The 22,441-nt window shown below is 50.4% G+C and overlaps 2 protein-coding genes across 8 annotated transcripts in view; one reads left to right on the forward strand and one right to left on the reverse strand.

The window, feature by feature from the left end:
- Positions 1 to 22,441, forward strand: part of LOC119243497 (prolyl 4-hydroxylase subunit alpha-2-like) — a 143,568-nt gene that overhangs the window by 90,787 nt on the left and 30,340 nt on the right. For all 7 annotated transcript variants that reach the window (XM_054694427.1, XM_054694433.1, XM_054694435.1 and 4 more), the window contains one exon: positions 16,641 to 16,760. In XM_054694427.1, coding sequence (XP_054550402.1) covers positions 16,641 to 16,760 — 120 coding nt within the window. The remainder of the gene's footprint in view (positions 1 to 16,640; positions 16,761 to 22,441) is intronic.
- CSF2 (colony stimulating factor 2) lies at positions 2,779 to 4,884 on the reverse strand. Its single transcript, XM_037508244.2, has 4 exons — positions 4,726 to 4,884; positions 4,591 to 4,632; positions 3,747 to 3,878; positions 2,779 to 2,981 (listed from the first exon to the last, which is right to left on the reverse strand). Exons 1-4 carry the CDS (start codon positions 4,882 to 4,884, stop codon positions 2,874 to 2,876), a joined length of 441 nt encoding a protein of 146 aa, XP_037364141.1. The 3' UTR covers positions 2,779 to 2,873.

Consider the following 22,441-nt stretch of genomic DNA (forward strand, 5'->3'; position numbering starts at 1 on the left):
CCCAGGGTAGAGACATGAAGACAAGCAAGATGGGAGCGCCCAGGGGATAGTGCAATTGGGGATCAAACAGGGAGGGCCAGTTTGGTCATTTCCCCCAATCCTCTGGCCATCCCTGCATCATGGGTTCCCAGCGGGGCTTATTAGCCCAGAAGGAGCCACTCGGGCAGGGCAAAACAGAGCCAGATTCAACTGGCCACCTGACCAGGTTTGGCACCAAGTGGTTCTTCTCTCAGGCCAAACTGAGTCCATGACCAGCCTGCTTTGACTGGCATTAGACCTGCTCCACACTGACCCCTGTGCATAGGGACTTGGCAGAGGTCACAGAAACCTCCAGAATGATCCCTAAATCCCAAATGCACAATGCCCCAGCCTCTGTCAGTGAGTGGATGTCTCAGATCAGAATACAGTTCCTGAGGCCTCACATGAGGCCTTAAGAAACCCTTTGCCACTCTGCACTCTGGCTGTGGTAGCAAAGAAATTATATCTGGAGTTCCCCTAAATGCAAAAAGCAACTTACTGTAAGCTTTGAGCAGATTTGGGTGAGTTTTTTCATGCCCTTATAAACCTTTTGTATGTGAACATCTTGCTGGTTAGAGTCCTTAAGTTTCTTCAGAAGTTCCTCCAGGTCGCGGATGAAATCCTTTGTAAACTCTCCATAGCAGGGTTCCTGCAACAAATTTGGGGACACTTGGATGGTGGTGGTGTACTTAGGAACACCAGCTGACCCCCAGCCTCATCCATCCCTGGTCACCCTGGACAGATGGTACCCTTGACCCCAATTTAAGGCCTTGCCTTATTTGCTCACAGGAGACCCATGGGCCTTGCCACCTATGCAGTGGGTGTCTGGTCTCTCCCTGGGCAAGAATGCTCTGGGACAGTGGTCAGGGTATCCAACAAGGCTCAGGGTGGGCCCAGCTACTGGTTTAGCATTTGGGATAGGGACTCCATCCCCAAATTCCCTGCTATCTCCCCAGATTTCTCACTCTTAACACCCCTGTTCTTATCTCTGCCCTGGGTCCTAACTAGGGTGATCCCTTTAAAATGTGGTCACAAAAGTCCATGGGGTGACTCCTCCTTACCTCACTGGCATTCTGAGGCCTTTTGAAGGAACCCTGGAAGCAGAAGAAGTTGGTCAGAAACACAAGGCACCAGTGAGAGCAAAGGAATGTTTGACGAAGAGTCAGACTTACATTGTACTTAATGTTGTCAGCTGAAAGTTCTTTCTGAATCTCAGCACAGATTTCCTTGTAATTGTCACTGGGAGATTCGCTGGTGATCTTCATAGGGACACAGTGGCTTTCCAAGACCCAGAGTACACAAGCCAGGAGCAGGAACAGGTGCATGGTACTTTGAAGGTGGCTCCAAAATGACCCGAGCTCTATGGAGAGGGGTACCTATATATGTGAGTCTAAGGAAATGCTAAATCTCTTATCAGTTATCACTGGCTTATGAGGAAAACAGAGAGGACCTTATCACTAGGCAAGATGTGCTTTTGATGCATTTTCTATGACCGCAGCCCACTTCATGGATTCTTGTCTTTGCTGAAATTCAGGCTTTGTCTAAGATTTTTCTTCTTAATCACATCTGGAGTCATGATCTTTCTGCTTGGTTATGAGAGACAGGTCTTTGGCCAGGACTGGCATAGTCTGCAGTTACTGGCTAGAGCAGAGAGAGCAGGTGGGGTGGAGGAAGAACCAGGCAGGGGCATGAAAATAGTTCCCCTAGGCCCACCTGTGAAGGAGAAGGTTGGCCGCACTGCCCACCTGACACTTGGGAACACACATTCTTCCTCACAGTCCCCAGGAGGGACACGAGAATAGGTCTTCAGCTTTGCCGGCAAAGCAAGGGGACAGAGGAGAGCTGCTGTTTCCTTGGTCTAAATGCCATGGATTTTAAGAAAATGTGCCTGAATGGTTGGAAAACCTCATGTAAAAATGAAAACTAGCACAGAAAAGCACCACAGTAACAGTCATGTTTCAACAAATTATGAACTTCTATTCTGACTCTCAAAGATTAAGATAACCCATTTTGGGGGAAATTTCATAAAAATGCTGAACTCTGACCCCTGTGGTTTGGTTATTTTGCCCTGAACAGCTAATCTACTGGCTCACCTTAGAATAGTTGAAGCCTAATTAAACCTGAGGGGCAGGATGTGACCAACAGGGTCCAGGCCTCTGAAGGACACAGTAATTTTCCCTGACACTAGTTTGGCTAGTGATTAGCCAAGCCCCAGGAAAGGTGATGCCCCTTCTCTAGACAACATTCCTGCTGGGCAGGTCCTTGGTTTCTAAGTGAACCTGGAAACCTCCCTCTGAGGTGAGAGCCCTTGAGCATCAGGGAAGCACATGAGGGTTTGCAGAATGCTGCACTCCGACTGGCTCTTACCTCCTACCCCTGTTCTGGCAACACGGCCTCTCAAGCAGTGCTGACCTTCTAGAGGCCCCTGCTCACCCCCACATTCCAGTTTCCTCCCCTCCCTGCCCAGTAGGGAGGAGAGCAGCATCAGCATTTACTTGTGATTGAAAATAAACTGGAAAATGGCACAAATAACAGATTTTTAATAATTTATTATTATGGTGAAGCATCTTGAATAAATATGGAGTATGAGCTTAAATAAATAAATATATAAATAAATAAATATTAAAATACATAAATATATAAATAAATATCACTGATCCCTAGAGGAGTATAAAACACGCCCCATGCCCCAACCACACCCAAATTGGGGTCATCATGATCCAGAGCAGATCTATGGGCCCAGCCTTTGGTCCCTCCGAGGTCAAGATCCTGAGTTTTGTTTGGCTCTGTGTGGTAGGAGGACAGTGATCTGTGAGGTAAGCTTCCAGGGCTGGCCCCTGACTGGACCAGGTGCTTCACTTCTGGACTGAGTCCCAGCAGTCTAAGGAGATGTCTTCCAGAAAATTCTTCAGGTTCTCTTTGAAACTTTTGAAGGTGACAAACTTGGTGCCACAGGACCTTGCCTTCAACAAAAAAAGAAAAGAAAGAATAAGAAAACTTTAGTCCAGGAATAGGTCACACAGGGGAAGCACAGGGTGTTTGTGTGCTGCCTCTTAAAACTCAGAAGCCAGAAAGCTTGTCTGTGGCCCACCTGCTGACCTGGGTCGAGTGCCATGTTGCCACCCATGTCTCACCCATGGGGTGCCCAGCTTGCCAGCAGCAGGCAGGGCCAGGGATTGACAGAGTGCCAGCCTAAGGCTGGTCTGCTGGAAAGGTGAGCCACCGCCTCATTGTTCCCAGGCCAGGCCAGAGCAGCTGGGCTGAGGCCAGTTTCAGGAGCTCAGAGGAGCAGAAGTCAAGGGCACAGACTTTACTCCCTTCCTGCAGGAAGAGTGTTTTGGGTTTTTGCCCTTTCCAGGATGTACCCCTCCTTGCTCCCATGCAGTCCTGGGGGAAAGTCCTGTTGGGAGGTGGCACTTGGGCACTGGAACTTCCTCTGCCTCAGGCAGGCCCTGGGTTTCTTTGGGTTTGCCTCACCTCTGACCTCATTAACCATAACAACAACAATAAGAAGAGTAGTAGCAGCCCCTAGGGGGCGCTGTGGGCTCCCAAATTCCTTGCATCATCTCCTGGAGATAAAGATGGGCGGGGCTGCTCCCTTTAAGGAGGGACTAATCATTACAAATCTGTTGAGTCAAAACCCCTTTGGGACTTGCACAGTTTCTCCTTACCCAGTACTTCACCCTCCCCAAGTAAGACCTTTCCACTTGGGGCCCTGATGTAGCTACCTGGTGTGGGGTAGGGGCGCACGATGGGTTGTAGTGGCTGGCCATCATTTCCAAGAGGCCCTTGAGATTAAGGAGGCTGCCCCGTAGGCCGTTCTTGTACAGGTCCAAGCGTCTCTTCAGGCATGTCGGCGCCTGTGGAAAATGTTCATTGTTTGGTGAGCAGCGGCCAAGCTCCCACCATCGGGCATAGGCTAGCCTCTCCATCATGCTTTCTTGTCCCCTTTCCCATTCCCCAAGAGGAGAGCCCGCGAGGGACACAGCATGATTTCTGACCAGTCGGGGTCCATGCATATACATTGCCTTGTTGCTGCTGTTCACCACAAGCACAAGTCTGACTCCTCCTCACCACTCAGCTCAAGTCACCCTCAGCCAGCACAAGCACATTCCCTTGGCCTGGCATCTCAAGAGGGTCCCAGCCCCCAGCAAAGGAGGTCAGTCATCCTCCACCACTATGAGCAGAGCAGGGAGGGCTTTGCTCAGATCTCTGTGAGCAAGGCTTGTTCCTGAAACCCCTCTGTGCCCCTCTAGCCAGCATGCTGTCTATATGGGTCTTGGTCTCAGGGCAGTGAGTGCCCAAGCCCACAGCCCCTGTCTCATGAAGTAACCCTTGTTTCCCCACCTGTTCCCTGCTGATCCCTGACCCCTTGAATGCTAGGTCTGCCCGTGGCTCTTAAAGCTAATAAAGGCACCCATGTGACTGCCCAAAGAGCAAAACCAGTGGCCCCCTGATTGCAGGGGGCAGTTAACTGGAGGGAAAGTGGGCAATTCAGTGGGAGTCCATCTAAAATGGGCCCTCCCCTGGGAAGAGGTCACTTGGAAGGTGTGTTAGAGAAAAACAACTTACCTGGGGGTCAAACCTTTTAGAGACGACTTCTATCAGTTCAGTCTGTAGAAAAGGAAAACATGTTATCAAACTGACAGGGCTGTTCCTGGCCAGCAAAGTTGGTCCAGGTGCGACTTGCACTCCCTCCCCACTCACCGAGTTAGTATCAGAGTCATTATTCTGATTTAAGAGTTGCAAGGCCTCCTTGATGGCATAAACATTCTGCGAGGGCTGAGTGACAGTGTTGGATAGGCCGGTGGGTGCGGAGATGCTGCAGACCACAGTGCCCAGGAAAAGCAAGTTCTGCAGCCACATCCTCCTGGGGACTTTAGCCTTTCTCTCTGAGTACTGGGCTCACTGGTAAAAGAGCTCTTATATACACAGTTAGAGGAAATGATTAATGGTGACCACAAAACGCCAGGAGGCGGGGGAACTACCTGAACTGTGGAATCTCCTGCCCCTTATCAGCTACACATGGGGATGGTGTGCCTTTTCCTTAGGTGGTCAGGCAAAGGGGAGGGCTTCATTAATGATACTTTCCAAGAACTAGCAGCCCACCCGCCCACCTCCTTAAGTCCTCTCCAGCCCTCCCTGGGCAGTCTGACCAGCAGAGACCACTCCCTTCCTTTGAGAGGCCCCCAGGGCACAGCTTGGACTTCCTGGCCTGAAGTGGGGGTGGGGGGGTGGGGGTGGGGCCTGTGAGATGCTGGAAGGGGCTTCTTTTTCCCAGGGTTTCCCAAACTGTCTGTTATCCTGAGAGGCCTTTGGGTTGACTGTGCCCACCCTCGTGCCCATTCTAACCCCAGCCTTGCCCTGCTATTTCTAGGGCCCTCTTCTCCGTCCACAGTGAAAGATTGGAATGTGAGGAGGACTCTCAAATGCCTGTCCCACTCTCCACCTAGGCGGAGTCCAGCCACATGGCATAATCCTGTGACTGCTTACCTCACCTCTAACCAAAGACCCAGAGTGGTTGGCGAGCTCTGCCCAGCCAGAGATGTCTGTCCCACAGCCCCTGTGAGCAGAGGGTATGACAACTCTGTGTATGCCAGCAAGACTGTAAAGCATCCTCCACATCAAGAGCCCTTCTGACAGCAATAGTCCAAGTTTACACAGCCATATCCAACCACCAAGCTTCAGAGGTGGGTTAGCGCTTTAGGCAGTGGTGGGTCAGGGCCCTGAATTCAAATTCTGCTTCTAGCACCATTTGCTGAGTCACTCTTCCCTCTGAGCTGTGTGAGCTTTGTTCCCCTGGGGCACAGCAAACTTCCCATCTCAGGTGGGCTTTGTACTCCTACCTAAAACCTTCAGCAGGTCCCAGGAGCTTCAAGGGGCAGCTGCCGGCTCATGGCTGCATCCACACCAGGCACCAGGGACAATAGCTTCTCAAACAATGTCTTCCAGGCTTAATTTCCCACATGGCCCCTGCCTCAGCCCACCTCCAGCTCCAGGGGCTTTTCTGTAGAACAGGAACTGCTTGTGGAAAAGCCACATGTTCTTTGAGGGGCTGAGAAGTGTTTGATTTTCACAATAGAGTTTGGAGAGGACAGCACGAGTTTGTATTTGCACAAGGGAACCAGCTCAAGCTGCCCTGTGCCGTGAGTTTCATGATTGCCGGCGTGTGGGTCCACATATGTCTGTTCTGAGCATCTGTGTGCCAGTGTAGCTGGATGTGTCTTCTCACAGGGAGGGGAGGGAGAGCAAATGTTTTACATGAGGTGTCTCCATGTGAGCCCCTATGCTCCTCTGGTATGGGAAAAGGTCACTTCTCCCATACGATGTTTGGGATGTTTCTGGGAGCAAGAGACTGATTCAGTCTACACTGATGGAGTTGGACACAGCAAGGACATTCTGCTGGGATCAAGTGGACAAGGGCTCTTAAAGGCTCTTAAGAGCAGGTGCAATTCATGGTATGAGGACTGTGACTTAAACAGGCGAGTTTCACTGTGCGACAGGAAGGTTGCTGTCCCTGCACAGGGAAACCAAGCCAGGCCTTAATCTTCTAGACCCCATTGGGATCCCTGCCAGAATCTGGGTGCCATGGTGAAGCCAGGCTGATGGAAGATTCCTAGGTGGCTGGGCTGGGGGTGAGAGTGGAACAGGCCATTCTCTACATATTCCATGAGTCCTCTGGAGCAGGAGCAGGAGGGCTGGTCAAAGACACCTGATACAGAGACCACACAGAATAGAGGTCTTTCAGACAGTGCCCTGAAGGCTGAGTGGTAGGGGTTGGAGGCCGCAGGTAGCAGCTCAGCTATTGGCCAAGGAAGCATAAGGGCTGATGTGGCTCCTTTGAGTTAGAAAGTCACTTTCCTGGATTTAAGTTGTCGCAGCTCAGTCAACAGACTTCCCACTCTGCGCTGGTAGAATCAACTGGGCAAGTCAGATGTTGGGAATGAGGAGGTGCAGAGGGGACAATAGGAGAGGAGGAGAGTGGTTTGGACAGAGAGGCAGAGGTGCGGTAGCAGGTATGGTAAGAAGGAGACCAACTCCAGAGAAATTTAGGAGGTGGACTAGACAGGACTTCGCGTTGTAATGGACTCATTCATTCAGTATTTACTGAGCACCGACAAGGTTTCCAGTTTAGCAGAGAGTGTTGGGTACAAAGATGATGAAAAACAGCTAAGTTAGTTTGTTTATGGACTTCTTGGCCCCATAGTTGGAGGTTAACCTACTCACCCTGCTCCCTAAAATGTGCTTTTGAATGTCAGAGGAGTTAGAACCACTGTCCAGGTATCTAAGGTAGGGATCCAGGGGATGAATAAGTAGGTCTGCAGGGTCTTCAGTTCATTGGTTCCTGATTGTCCATGTCCACATGATTTCTAAGGCCGTGCATATCATTCAGAAAGAAGGACAGAAGGCCTCCCCAGTGGCACAGTGTGTTGAGCGCAGCGCTGTGAAGCTGTCCACAGCCTCCGTGGCGCCGGTTCGATTCTTAGCCGGCCAGGGAGATTCCCACATGGCATGGCAGACCTCTCCTGTCTCGCCCACTGCTCCCCTCAGCAGTGTGTTTCGGTCCTTCTGCCTGTTCTGCTCCCTGTTCTGTCTCTGGTGGATTCTCTCACCCTTCTGCGCCTCTGGTCTGTACCCCAGTGCACGTATAAATAAATAAATCTTAAAAAAAAAAAAAAAAAAAGGACTGGGAGCCATAAGAGCTGTGTATAAAGGGCTAGGGTCATGCTAGCTGGGCAAGAGCCCGGGCAGTGACCAAGGGCCCTGGGAGAGCGGGAAAGGGGCCCCAGGGAGAGAGGTCCCTGCCTGTAGTGTGTGGCCTATGGGCACCAAAGTCAGCTTGTAAATGACAGAGCCCTGTGGATTTGGTGGTGAGGTTCATGGTAACCACACATCTCTTTGCTGAGAAGATGACATCAAGGGTGAGGCCATGACACAGGCAGGCATTCCTAGATTGCATCCAGTGGAAAGAGGCAGAAATGGCATTGAGCTGCACCAGGGCCCTGACTCAGGGGTCCCTGTGGAACTGTGGGAGGGCAGGAGTGAAGACCATGATGAGCAACATGACTCCTTTTTGGCTTCCTTCTCACAAAACCAGGAGAAAACCCTTTGAAAGGGGTTTCTTATACGTGTCCGTCCCACAGGTTCTGGGGGAAACTGTTGCTTGTGGCTACCCTATCCTTATCACAGTGGAAATTATCACCAGGGGAAGGAAATGGCCCTCTAGATGTCTCACATCCCGTGGGAACTCTGCTTCTCAGATGACCTCACCTTCCCTGGGCCTGCCACCACTGGGGTGGGGTTCCTAGTCCTCGTTGAAGACTTGAGGCCCAGGAGCCCAGAGACTTGTTCGTCTACACAATCAGTGTTGATAGAGATGGAGTTTGTGCTCATATCTGTTCCTGGTCCCCTTGATAGTCTACTATTTCCAGGACCAGAGAACCAGGAATGCTGGTCACCTGGCTAGGCCAATGGAGGGATGACTCCCTCAGGTAGCTGTAAAGGGTATCAGCAGGGAAGCTAGAGTGGCCTGTCATTGGCCCAGGAAAGCCCTTGGGGCTGAAGGCAGAATTTCCCCAACAGAGCCTGCTATCTAGGTATCTGTGCACTCAACTTGGACTCTCCTCTCCTGTCTTTAGGTAGGTAGCCTAAGAAAGTCCCTCTTCCTTGAGCCTCAGCTTTGCCATCTGCACCAAGGATTTAATTATCTCTGCCTCACAGAGGAAACTGTCCCAGAAGGCTTTGTAGGGGAATTCTTTCAGGGAGGAAGCAGTGCTTCAAACTTTCCCCTCATCCTCACCAATTTGGATGGTTTCTGAGCCCAAACTGAGGAGAAGACTCAGCCTTGCTGAAAATTTCAGCAAGGCTCCTTGTCCAACCCTAACCTCAGGGAGCATCTTTTTGCATAGATGTGGTGAGGTGGGGAGCCCAACCTGTACTCAGATCCAGAACTCATGGGCCCTGCATCACTCTTTGGAGACTCTAGTGCAGGGGCAACACTGAGAGAAGCTCAGTCTTCCAAGAGAGGGGGTCCTGGTCACTTCAGGCCACACCAGACACTTGAAGCAACATTGCTGGCCTTTGTGTTTGTAGTTCCCATCTACATTCCTAGCTGTGCACCTTAAAAAGGTCCTGTTCTGGTCCAGCATACCAGTGTCCCCAAGTCCCTGACACTGGTGAGTCTTCACTGGCCTGCAAAGATCTGAGGGTGACTGACCCCCAACCATGTGTGGATTCTGTACCTATCCAGGCAGACTTTCAGAAGGGTGTCCACCATGTGTGGTGACCTTGTGGCCGCCTGCACTCAGCACTCGCATGCAGTGGACTTATGGGAGGGAGACAGGGAAGATGAGGCCCAGACTCATAGGTACAATAATAAAGGGTACTGAGCAAACAGTAAGGGGCAGTAATGAAATGAGAGTGATATAGTTAAGAGAAAGCCTTAAAGGGACTGGGATGTTTTGGATTTGGGGACAGAGGTGAGTGAGGTCTGGCACAGCATCAAGGTAGACTGTGGGGCCATTTGCTGTGATGGGGGAGACCCAAAGTGCAGAGGTTTGGGGAGTCAGTCCAGACTGGGCTAGAAAAGGCAAGTTTGAGAGGCCAGGGCACCTCCAGGAAGGCTCAGTTGTGGCACATGGGTCATAGAAGTCTGGAAGTGGTCAGGGCCCAAGACATTTGGAAATCACTGATAAGGAGAGTTCCTAGCATTAGAGGGGTACACTGAGCCAGCGAGGCAGTGTTGTGCTCAGGGATGCCAATGAGACTGCCTTTTTCACTTCGTTCCTTGGTTCTTGGGGCAACTGCTCAGGCCAATGAGTCATGGTGGACACAGTCACCACATGCATCACACCTACGCGCCGGTGTCCTCCCCTTCCTCAGCTTTCAGCCCACCCAGTGTACTCCCTGCAGGGCTGGAGATTCATCCCCCACTGATGACTCTGTCCCCAGCTACAGTGTCATCAGAGACCCAGAGGAGCCTCTCCTTTTATCTGCCTCCCTGGAAAAGAGCCATTGGGAGCTGCATGAAAAGTTAAAAGTCCTGAGGTTTCCCTCACTTTTTTTTTTAAAGATTTGTTTATTTATGCATACAAGAACTGGGGTACTGGCTAGAAGTGTGGGAGGTGAGAGGATTCACCAGAGACAGAGCGGGGAACAGAACAGGCAGATAGACCGTCTGGGGACCTGCCTCTGTGTGGACCTAGGCTAGAATCAAGGTTGCAGATATACTTTACGTTCAGGGCATGACAGGTAGTTCTGGAATGAGTTTCCTTTAGGGCTTTTCCGAAGTGCCAGGGCTCTCTCAGACTTTCCCTGAGGACCTGTTTGGGCAGGCACGTTTCTTGCTTCCCAGTTCTTCAGTTCTGAATGGACCTGACCTTGAGCCTCCCCCTCTGCTCCCTGTTTGGCACCACTACCTCTGTGCAGAGCCTCCTTTCAGCATCTCCTCTAGGCCCCTCAGCCCCTCACAGGGGTGAGAGTCCCCCTGCCACCTCACAGGCTGAGGACCTAGCAGAAGTAGTGGTAAAGGTGACAGTGAATGGGAGGGAGCAGTGGGGTAGGGAGAAGATGGAGACCTCTCCTCCCAGCCCTAGGGTCCCAGCTCTCCTTCAATGGACACTCCCTAGGACCACATCCCCATCACGGTAGTGCCAGGTGCCCTGTGTAGCCTCTTGGGGGCGAAGCAGCCTCCTTTGTGATGGATGCAGCCTTGCCTTCAAGCTTGGCCTCTTCTCCCTGCATGACCTCAGGCTATGACTCCCACCTCTGAGTACCATTTGGCTCATCCCCACAAAAGGGTGGAGGCCCACTTTGTGGTTTTTTGTGGCGTGCTGTTTTATGGAGGGCTGCTTTTTAGACTGACTAGCTATCTTCTCTTCTACCCTCAGCCTCCTGATCTGTGAGGGATGGGAAAGGGGTCTGGAGCAGTCTCCAGAAATTTCTCATGTCCTGGTGAAGGGGGTAGATTTAGGCTTCCCTGATGCGGGGGTTTCCCTGTGGCCCAATATCTCCCCATGCCTAGTAGTACCAGGAGGCAGACTCCACAGGGCAACTTGAATATTTGAGGCAGGCTGACTGGTTAGTTAATCACCTGGATTTTCCTGGAAAGAAGCAATTGAAAAACTAGAACAGGTGACTGACCTCCCCAGTCCTTCCCCTATTCTGACAAGGAGGAGGTGATTCCAGCTGCCAGGCTTCTAGGGTCATGCTTTGTGAGAATAAGCTGCCCTTGACTCTGACCCTCAGCCCAAGGAAAAGACGGCAGGAAGCCCTTCGATGAGGATTCCATGGATCCCAGGGCAGCATAAAGGACTCATGGAAGGGAAAGTGTGGTGGAGCGGGTCACAGCATGAGCCACGGCCCAAGGTGGGAAGTTTACCCTGGGGTCTTTATGGAGCTGCGTGGAAGGGAGAAACTGTCAGCCAAGAGAAGAGAAGACTGAGCTGGTGGTTTCTCTCTCAGAGCTCCCTTGGGGCATGGATGTGGGGGTCACATGGACAGGAGTACAGAAGACCAGACTCTGGATCTGAGCCCCAGCATGTGGTTTGCTGGGGAAGAGGATGGACTGATGGGCATGTAGAGGACTTTGTTGACAAATGTGGGAGTGGTTGGGTGAATGGAGGCTATGCTGATTGGACCTGGGCTGGAACCAGGAGGTATCTCTGGAGGCCTGAGTCAGTCAAGGGGGATGCCCCTCATGAGACATGGGCCAGAATCAGAAGGCTCCTGTGCCCCAGTTGGCATGGGCCAAAGCACTGTGGCTTCCGGATTGTGAGACTATGGACTCAGGCTCTCTTAATTTCTCTGTGCCTCAGTTTCTCCAGATATAATTATCATTGAGAGGATTCCCCAGTTTAGGACAGCAGCAACTGCCTGATCCGTCGCTCCCACCCTGAGCCTGAACTGAGGTTTGGAAGAGGAAAGTTGAGTTCCCAACACCCAGTGAGAGCTCACTGGACCCTCCAAACTGACATACACACCTCTGCCCTCTCCTCCTCCCACCATGGGCCTAAGTTCCTCTTTTCTCCACCATCTCTTTCCCTCTATTCTGGCTGCTTCCTCATGGTATTAAACACTGTCTGATGTGGTCCTGTAATATCCCTCCTCTTCCATATTCCCTCTACTTCTCAGGCCATGGTTGTCTAGTCTTACTGTCTCCACAGTAGCCAGGCTGAACTGGGCATTCCCGGGACCAGAGAGAGAGAAATGGGAGGAGGGGATCAGGCTAAGGCACAGAAGTACCTCAGGCCCAGATGGCAGTAACCAAGGAAGCTAAACTGTTAGACCTCCATGTCCTTGCTCCCCAGTGCCATCAACCTGATGTCCCTCCCTGCACTGATTTCTGATTTCTGCCTGAGGATTTCCTGATCGTTCCTCAGGCTCTGCTTCTGTCGCCTGCTGTTAGAAGCATATCTGACAAGATCCACACTTGTCCATCACCACTCTATAGAATAAGCCCCGCCACCTGTGCAGGGTGGTGTAAGACCCAAAGTTGTGACCTAGTGTCTCCTCAACCCCCTGCCTCAGCCAGGGGAAGCTTTGGTTTACTGAACTTATCAAATGTAGGTTTGAGGCCAGGCTGGGAGGAGCAGACAACCTTCCTGAAGTAGGAGGATTCACATCATGGGGTGAGATTGGTGATGCTTCCTGAGTTGTCTATTTTGGCACTTACTTTCCTGGCAATTTGTTTTGACTCTGTTTTTCTGTATTTCCATGTACTTCAGTAAACAGCATACATGCTCTCTCATAATTCCCTCCCAATGGAAAGCTATAATATATATATATATATTTTTTTTTTTAAAGATTCATTTATTTATGCATCAAGAACCGGGATACAGCCAGAAGTGCAGGGGGTGAGAGGATTCACCAGAGACAGAGCAGGGAACAGAACAGGTGGATTGACTGAAATAGGCTGCTGAAGGGAGCAGCAGGTGAGACAGGAGAGGTCTTCTGCACCATATGGGCTGCTCCCCGGCCGGCTGGGGTTCGAAAGTGTGCTGCAGAGGCTGTGGAGAGCTTCATGGTGCAGTGCCCAACCCCTTGCACCACTAGGGAGGCCCTGTAGTATTATTTTTAAGACTTATTTATGCATACAAGAGTTGGGGTACAGTCCAGAAATGGGGAGGTGAAAGAATTCACCAGAGACACAGTGGGGAACAGAACAGGCAGACTGAATGAAACACACTTCTGAGGGGAGCAGTGGGAGAGTCAGGAGAGGTCTGCTGCGCCATGTGGGTTGCTCCCTGGCCAGCTGGGCATCAAACTCGTGCTGCAGAGGCTGCGGATTGCTTCATAGTGCAATGCTTAACCCCTTGCGCCGCCAGGAAGGCCCTCCTCTAATATTTTTAAGTTAAAAATTTTTTTTCTGGTTGAGGTAATCTGTGAGACACCTTAGATTTGAGTAGTAGGCCTACAGAGGGTGACAATGTGGCGTTGCTGCCCCCTGGTGGCAACTGAACTTATAGACCTGGCACTAAGGACTGGGCAGGATAGGAAAAAAGACATAAAACTGACAAAACCTGTAGGGGGGATATGAGCACCCACATGCCTCTCATGAGTTAGAGAGTTATCAACCCTCTCCCTCTAGGTAACTCTAACATGGCCTAGAAATGCACCCAACCTGACTTGGAGCTGACTTGATTCTGGGCCCCGGTCCAGGGTTTTGCTTGGATGGTTGTGCTGGGAAGGATACAGGCAGGGAGGAAGTATTAAAGTTAGTCTCTAGGGCCTCCCCTGGTGGCACGGTGGTTGAGCGCTGGGCTGAGAAGCTGCCGGCAGCCTCTGCAGGTTTGATCCCCTGCCACTGGCGAGGGTCCCACATGGCGCGCAGACCTCTCCTGCCACGCCCGCTGCTCCCCTCAGCATTGTATTTCGTCAGTCTGCCTGTTCTGTTCCCCGCTCTGGCTCTGGTGAATTCTCTCACCCTCCCGCGCTTCTGACTGTACCCAGTGCTTGTATAAATAAATAAATAAATCTTTTAAAAAATTAAAATATTAAAAAATTAAAAATAAATTAAAAAATAAAAAAATAAAGTTTGTCTCTAAAGTAGGAACTCATCATGCCGAGTCAGGATCAGGCCTGCAAGGCTGAGGTGACCATGTGGTTAAAGGTTGAGAGGTGTGTGTTTGAGGTGGCTGGTAGCTATGGCAATAAGGAAATAGAAGCAATAGGTAAAAGCAGACTTTTTTTTTCTATCCTGAGTATATAAACAAGGCCCAGAAGACTGACAACTGGAAAGTTGGTGTTAGACTAATCTAGTCACATTTGCATTTTCTAAAACTCAGTCTGATTCCCCAATAGACCACAGATTGCCAGAGTGTGGGTTCTGGGGCCCATCTGGTGGCAGGGAGGTCTGCAGTGGGAAGGATAAAAGATGGCTGTTAATTCATTAGGCAGGAGACTTAAGATGTGAGTCAAAGTGAGACACTGGTGACAAAACATTTTTCAGAGACTAGTTTATTTTCACAGATGTGTAGAATCCAGCGTAAAACCTGAGGTACAAGAGAACATGTTCTTGAGGACCCTTCCTGAGTTTTTTCAGAAGGAGCAGGTCATGGGTCCTCTGTTAAAATAAATACACTTCACACTTCACAAGGTAATAAATAAATAATAAACAAATAAATAAATACATACATATATAAATACATAGGATAAAGATGAGAACATAATCACAAAATAGGACCGGCACATCGTAAAAATTAGATAATTAGCAATATGCCTGCCTCCCCAGGAGAATTGAAATTGTTCCAGTCCTGGATGGTGTGAGAGATGTCTCAGAGTCTTCAGATGTTCTTCTGTTTCTGGTTCCCAAGGCCTTGAGGTGAGAAGGCCCAGAGAAGGAACTGGAGGTCACCCTGAGGATTCTAGGGCTCTGTGTTATTTGTAGTTTTGTTCAGAAAATTTAAAAGACAATCCAGATAATAAGTCAGTTTGTTCTTAAAATCATTCCAGTTATCCTTAATGACAATGGGGTTTTCCTGCAAAGAAACCAGGAAGAAGACATTAGACAAGACCAAGTCAGGAGTGATGGCAGGCGGTGGGGGCAGGTTAGCACCGCAGGGGCATCTGGGGGCAACTTACCGTGGAGGTGGAGTTGGGAAGGCGTGGCCAGAAAACCTGTGGGAAGAGCCCAAAGCAGACAGTTAGAGACTCCACTGAAAACGGAGCTGGCTCTGCTACACATCTTTCCAGAGGCAGGGTTGACAGGGTTCTCAGAAACCCTCAACGAGTTCACACACCTGAAGATTCTTCTTGATTTTCAATCCAGGCTCGGAGAAGTTTTCAGCAGCTTTCAGGAATACATCCAGGTTTGGCTTCAGAAGGTCTTTGTGCTAGGGGAGCAAAGACTATGCATAAGCATACAAGGTTGGGGAGTGTCCTTCCCATGGCCAGACTGAAGTTATCTTCAATTTTCCATGTTAACTTTCAGGGACATGCTTGGACAACCCCCTACTAGTTCCTCTTGCCCCAGGTGAGTCCCTGGGCTGCCCAAGGCACACAGGCCTAGAGATGAATGCATTCTCTGGGTACGGCCTCCTCTTTCCAGGGCACAGCTAAGCTCCATAAAGGGCCTGAGTGGATCTTTCAACACTAAGAGGAAGAAAAACATCTCCTAAAAGACCCTCTCCAAAAAAGCAGAGGGCTGGCCAAGGGGAATAATGACATTAAGAGGCCAGATATCAGAGTTAATGCCTTACTCAATTAAGGGCTTCTAAAATCAGGAAGAAAATCACAGAGATCCCAGCATTGATATGAATGCAGCACATGAACTGTGAGTGTTCAAAACAGGAATGTGCAAATGCCCCATACAGTCAGGGGCAATCCGGTCTCTTGCTTGACCCAAGAAATGCCATAAAGGCAGGGTGAGACAAACACTAAAGCCAACTGGAACTGGCAAAAATCACTGTGATTTTTTGGGGTCCATCAGGGTGGAAGCCTAAGTCAATTTTTTTTAAGATTTATTCATGCATACAAGCACCGGGGTACAGACCAGATGCACGGGAGGGTGAGAGGATTCACCAGAGACAGAGCGGGGAACAGAACAGGCAGACTGATGACATACACTGCTGAGGGGAGCAGCAGGCGAAACAGGAGAGAGGTCTGCCGCACCATGAAGGATTCTTGCCGGCCAGCAGGGATCAAACCAGCACTGCAGAGGCTGCAGACAGCTTCATAGAGCTGTGTTCAACCACCTGTGCCACCAGGGGAGTCCCCTAAGTCAATTTTTTAAGAAAAGGAAGGCAGCAGATATATTCCTGGGGGAAATTTTAGTCAGCCAGTCCACTGGCTGCACCACTGAAAACTGGCTTGCAGACCTTTGGTATGGTTAACCTAGAGCTGCGAAATGATTTTCATATTATAGCCCTTGCTGGGGAAATGTACCGGACACCTGTCAATCACTAGACACTACCCTGGGAACTATGCACACACACCATTTAATTCTCACAAACAACCCATGAGACAACTGCTGTAAACCCTGTTCAGAGATGCAAAAGCTGAGGGTTGGTGAGGTACAGTGATATGTCTGCGGCTGCACAGGTAGGAGGAGGATCAGGACCCAGGTGTGCCCAAGTGTGGGGTGAGCTCTTACCTGCAGAGTATATTTGTCACTTGTGTTCAAGGATTCCTGTGGAGGCTGAGAGAGAGAGAGAGAGAGAGATCCATTAGTCCTGTTGGCCTGAGGTCCCCACTCGTCCTGCCTTGCCCGGTGCTAAGTGTCTCCCAGCTACTCACTTGTAAAGGTAAGGCTCTTTCTAGGGTGATGATAATTTCCATGATGGTCCCTGAGTAAGATGTGGGCATCCCTAGCGCCTGAGGCACTTGGAGTCCAAGCAGGAGGAGGAAAAGTTTAAGGATGGGGAGGCTGCTCATGTTTGGGATGGCAGGACACGTTCTCCCTTCTTCTGATCTGTTGTGGCGTTCTGAGATGTCCAAGACAGGCTCCTGTCTTTTATATGCAGCGGTTTACTCACCCCATGGGTCGGAGGGGGGGCGGAGTAGGGGAAAAGGCGTCGGAAGAATCTTTTTTATCTCATATGGAACCTCCATAGAAAACCACAGACTTATTCATCACTTTCTAGTACTAGAGAGCAGCGAAACCTGGAAAATAATTACTCAACAGATATCTTTTCATCTTTCCAAGGAGGATACGAGATGGGCTGGCCACTGGGCAGAGTGGAGACAGTTGGGAAGGACCCTTTGACAAGTGAGGAACCACCTGACTCTGAGCTCCCTTGAACCTCCTGCCCAGTGGCCCTTGGCCATGTCATCCCTGGTGCCCATGTTGCCTGGCACAACCTTGTCCTTCCTGTGTGGTGGGGCAGACAGTGTCTGGCAACCTATCAAACAGCCACCATCAGTTTGGGTTCATACTATGAAGCACATGCTTGACATCCCCGCCCAACACTGAGTTACCATCATGGAACCTTCCACTGGTTGGCCTCATGGGCTTTGGGCAGCTTCTCCATCCTTTCTGTTCCTGGTGGATGTCAGATGGCGCTCAGGCATGAGATGCCCACTTTCATATTGGCCTGACTGTAGCACAGCCTGACTGTGCCCGGTGTTGTGGGACCGTAGCTGCTGATGGAGCCTGGCACATCTTCTGTGAGCACAGAGGAGCTGGATTCGGGAACCTCAGGATAGGGCCCTTGAGGAAGCGGTCTTTAGGAGACAGGGCAAGGAACTTGGCCTATGGAGGCCTAGGAGGTAGATTGGCCATGTCTGATGGGGGATGAGAAGGGAAGCGAGGAGAGCAACATTCTGGTTTCAGGCTGGACCTTTGGTGATCATAGCTGGTTGTGAAAGGAGAAAGTTGGTTGATGCTGGTCTGGATTCCATTCTTGGCTGGAGTATGGATTTGGCAGATTCAGGCTCAGTGGGAAGTATTTTCAGAGCACTGAGGAGAGCAGGGACTGACCATGGGGAAGTTCATGAAGGGTTAGAGAAGCAGCAGCCAGAGGAAACAAGGGAACCGGAAGGGTGGGAGGTACAGAGTGCAGTCTCCCAAGCAAGAAGTAGTCTCCCTGCCCCATGGGTTGTGTCAGGCCCTAACACAGACCCAGGGTTGGGGGCCAGACGGGGAGGTTAGTAAAGGGATGAGTGTGATGGCGACATGGGCAAGAGTTGAGATAACTAGCCTGAATTAGGGGCAAGAAAGAGTCAGGATGGAAAAGCCAGGAGTCAAGAGTGTGGTGTGATATGGTCAGGTGGGGAGATGAAGGATAGGAGGTGAAGCTCAGGCAGGCGGATTCAGTGTTTGGGCTTCTGAGCAGGAGAAGATCTGGTGAAGACATGTGCCAGGAGGTGGCTACAGATAAGGCAGGTGAAGAGACTATGGCAGTGAGGTAAGAATAATGCCCATCTGAATGCATGCAAATCCTAGGTCAGTCCTGAGCCAGGAGGAACCCCAGCATCTGGATACACTCCAACCTCAAAGAGCAAGCGGGGTGTCTCAGGCACTGGCAAAGTGAGGTGACACATGGTGAGCCTTAGGGCTAGGTACCCAAATGGCATGATTCATTCCACAAGCCCTTAAGTACTTGCTGTGTTCAGGCACTGGGAATAAAACAGATGCCATCTGCTCTGTAAGACATGCAGTCTTGTACCTCTGACCCATGACTTCAGCAATACCAGAGAAATTGTTAGAAGGGCACACCCTCACACCTCACCCCACACTTTTCTGAATGGAAAATCACATTTTGAATGTTCTTACACCATTCACATGACATTTAAAAAGTTCTGATTTGAAGTACTCAGCTTCAGCAGGGTGTGAGTTTGGACCCCAGTGTCATCTTCTGTATAACATTTTGGAGGAGGGGAGATTTGTATACAAAAACCCGTGATTTCTTACAGAGAAAAACCTCAATTTTTCTTAAATGTAAATGGATTTTTGAGGGAATTTTATTTTTTTAAAGATTGATTTATTTATGCATACAAAAGCTGGGGTACAGGCCAGAGGAGGTGTGGGGGATTCACCAGAGACAGAGTGGGGAACAGAACAGGCAGACTGACTGAAATACACTGCTGAGGGGAGCAGCGGGTGAGACAGGAGAGGTCTGCTGTGCCATGTGACTGGTTTCCTGGCCCGGTGATAGAGCTCATGTTGTGGAGGATGCAGACAGCTTCATAGGTTGCATCTTAACCCTTTGCACCACCAGGGAGGCCCTGAGGGAATTTTAAAGGTCAGTGGATTTTTGAACTATGAAGACTGAACATTCTGGGAGATGTTTCTTTAGAAGTTCTAACTTTGCATTGCATTGTAGAAAAGAAAAATCCTGAGTACTGTTATAAATCTTGATATTTACAGCATTTGCCTCTGGCTTTAGAAAGAACTAGAAAGTCCATTAAAGGAGAAAGTGGCTTAAGCTTGTGCTCATAACCCTGAAGCAGCCTCTCTCTGGCCTCAGGTCCCAGGAAACCCGGTCGAGCAACATGGGGACAATGTCTGGCAACAGTCAAGACAATGGGGTGGCCAGTGAGGTGGTAGCGGCAAGGTTCTGAGGACCATAAAAAGTGGGGAGACAGGACTACGTTGATTCTGGTGGAGACTGGGAGAACTAGATAAGAGGTTGCAACTCCAATAACTACCCTCCACTCAGTGGTACTTAGTAAATAGCTGGCAGGGGTTCTTGGTAGATCATTTAATTCTCACAGTGGGCCAATGAGGTATTATTATTATCCCTATTTGTGAGGAACATGAGGCTTAGAGAGGCTGAGTTGAAGCTAGGAAGTATCATTCCCAAAACTGAATACAGGCTGATCTCCGACCCCAAAGAGTGAGCACCCACCCCAACAGCACTGGAAAGTAATAGATTTGGAGGTAGTGCACTGTGGTGGAAAGGGGGAGGGTAGGTTGAGGATAGATGTGGCCACTGGGATTATTGACCAAGAGGTCACTTGGGCCTCTAGAGGAGCAATTTCAGTATGTGGTGGGGCAGAAGCTGATGGCCGTGGGCTAAGGATAAGTAAGGTGAGACAGACGGATAGAAGACTTTGAAGAAGTTCTATACTGAAGGAAAGAGAGAAATGGAGGTATCTGAGGAATCAAGGAATCATAAAAGGGTGTTTCCAGCAGAGAAGCTTCAGTATTTCTCTGCTGGAGAGAGCTGGGACTGAGGGTCTGCATAAGAAGGGCGCCTAACATCACGTACCACATGCCCACCTGAGCAGAGAGATCAGGGACTGCCCACCTGGGTGGGCTCAATCCACGCCAAGCTGGTGGTCAGATGGCACAATGGCCCAGGCAGCCCCTGAGGGTTTGCAGAGGTGCTGTTAGAGTCATAGAAGACATAGAAGTTTGGATGTCTGTGAGCGGACTGCCTGAGAATGGCATGGAGGGGGTGGCAGTCTAGAATGAGAGGGCAAGGAAATTGGGAGAATCTAGGTACTCCTTGAATCAGAGTGTATCCTGGACAGCCCTTGAGGGAAGGGGCCACAATAGGCAGGGAAAGGAGAAACAAAGCCAGGAGGCAGGAAGTGGTGCTGCCCCTAGAGAGGCCCATCATATGCAACCCAACATCTATTCCTATGTTTGGAACAGAAAGTCATAATCTACAAAGCAATTAGAATTCAGAAGGGGCTGCCCAACTGCCACTGTGGAAACAAGGGGGCGACCTCCATGGAGCTGCTGTGACCTCTCAGGGGAATCAGGCCTCCCCTGGAAGCTTCCTTTGAGGTTTGTCTTGACTCTAAAGGAGTGGTTTCAGGTGAAACTACAGAAATTCCTCTTGCCTTCCCGGAAGGCCACAGTCCCACCTGGTCCTTTGGGACAGGTGTGGGCCTCCCCGTAAAAAAGTGATTCCACCCCAGGCAGTTATTTGCGTCACTCAGCCCAGGGAAAGCCTCCTCCGCAGTGTGAGCTGATTGCAATCAGTAAGGGAAATGAGCTGAGGGTGCTCAGCCCTGGGTGGCTCAGCTCTGGTGGCCCTACTAGGCCTGGGCCAGAAGAGCCAGCCCTGCACTGCTGCCTGGGGTCTGTAGAAAAGAGAGCCCATCCTGAGGAATTCCTTCAGGCCTGGATTCACTCAGACTGGGATACAGTGTGAGGTCTGGGTTCTTGGGGCCCATTCAACCTGCGGTGCATGCCTGATCCTTCACATCCCTTACCTCCACAGGCTACTGGAATTTTCTCGGATTGCCACCACCAACAGGGACCCAGGCCTCAGTCATCATGATGAACTCCCTTGCCATTCCTCCCATAGCATCATGTGTCAGATTTAGTCTGCCCATGACCTCAGTGGTACTTCTGCAGGTAGCCCTGGCCGCGCCGCATGGTTTTGTCAATGCAACCAGCAGCTCTGGGTTCCTGGTTGACCAAGCAGTCCCATTAGTTTTCATGAACCCGTTTGAGTAGAGAGCTCAGGAAAAAGTCACCTGGGTGGGTCCAGATGAAGAGGCCTGGCCTCCTGTCATACCCAGCTCTGTATTCCTTCCCTCAGCTTTCCATCCCATCCTTTAGCTCCCTGGCTGGGGATGGAACTCGTGCTGCAGTGGCTGCGGATAGCTTCATTGTGCTGACACTTAACCCTTTGCGCCACCAGAGAGGCCCTTTCCATCCCATCGTGCAGGGATGCAGCCTCCTTGGGGCCCACCTCATTCCCAGACACAGTCTAATAGAGAGGAAAGAGACTCACAGTTGAGAATGATAAGCCTTGTGGTGGGGAAAGCCTAGATATGGGCAGTCATGCCCAGCCTGGACAATTGGGAGGGCTGGAGGAAGAGACAGAGAAGACCTGAAGGATGATCTGGAGGCAGGCAAGTTTCAGAGGAAGCATTCCCAAGCAGAGTTGGGTTTGGGGATGCAGAGGTTCTGTCTCCGGATCTCAAGCCTAATGGCCACTGCTCTGCTGTTGGGTCACTGTGGAGGGTCATATCATTCTTGTTATTAATAAGCATGTGGGCATTAAGCACCCATCATTCTCCCGGAACGCAAAGATTTGGGACGTACATTCCAATTGCCATCTTCATATTTATCTCAGTAAGAAACAGAGGCCAGGGGAGGGATGGCCTAGAGCGCCCTTAGCTGCATACTCCCCATTCTCAAAAAGCTGTCCCTGAACTGTGAGGCATCCATGTTAGAGGCTAGTGACAGAGTGTTCAGGCTCTTTAGAAATGCTCTTCACAGTGGTTCCACCTTCAAGCAGCTTATTGGCCACATAGATTGTGTTGCCAGGCTCTCTAACAGAGGGGGAGCCCAGTAAGGGTGGGTGGCAGAGGGACAGAGCTCTCTAGGAGACTGCAGGACCAGATCTAGCTGGATGCAGGCACAGACAGGTCCAGGTGAGCTCAGACCCAGGCTGCTCTCTCACCTGTACCCATTCTGTGCAGTAACGCTTACTCTTCTTGGTAAGGTAAGGCAAAACCATTTGAGAATGTTTTTTCAAGTTTTACTGATCTTGACTTCCAGAAAATGATGAATAAATTG

Source organism: Talpa occidentalis, unplaced genomic scaffold (assembly GCF_014898055.3).
Source record: "Talpa occidentalis isolate TD23 unplaced genomic scaffold, MPIMG_talOcc4v2.1 talOcc4.13, whole genome shotgun sequence".
In the NCBI taxonomy this organism is placed as follows: Eukaryota; Metazoa; Chordata; class Mammalia; order Eulipotyphla; family Talpidae; genus Talpa; species Talpa occidentalis.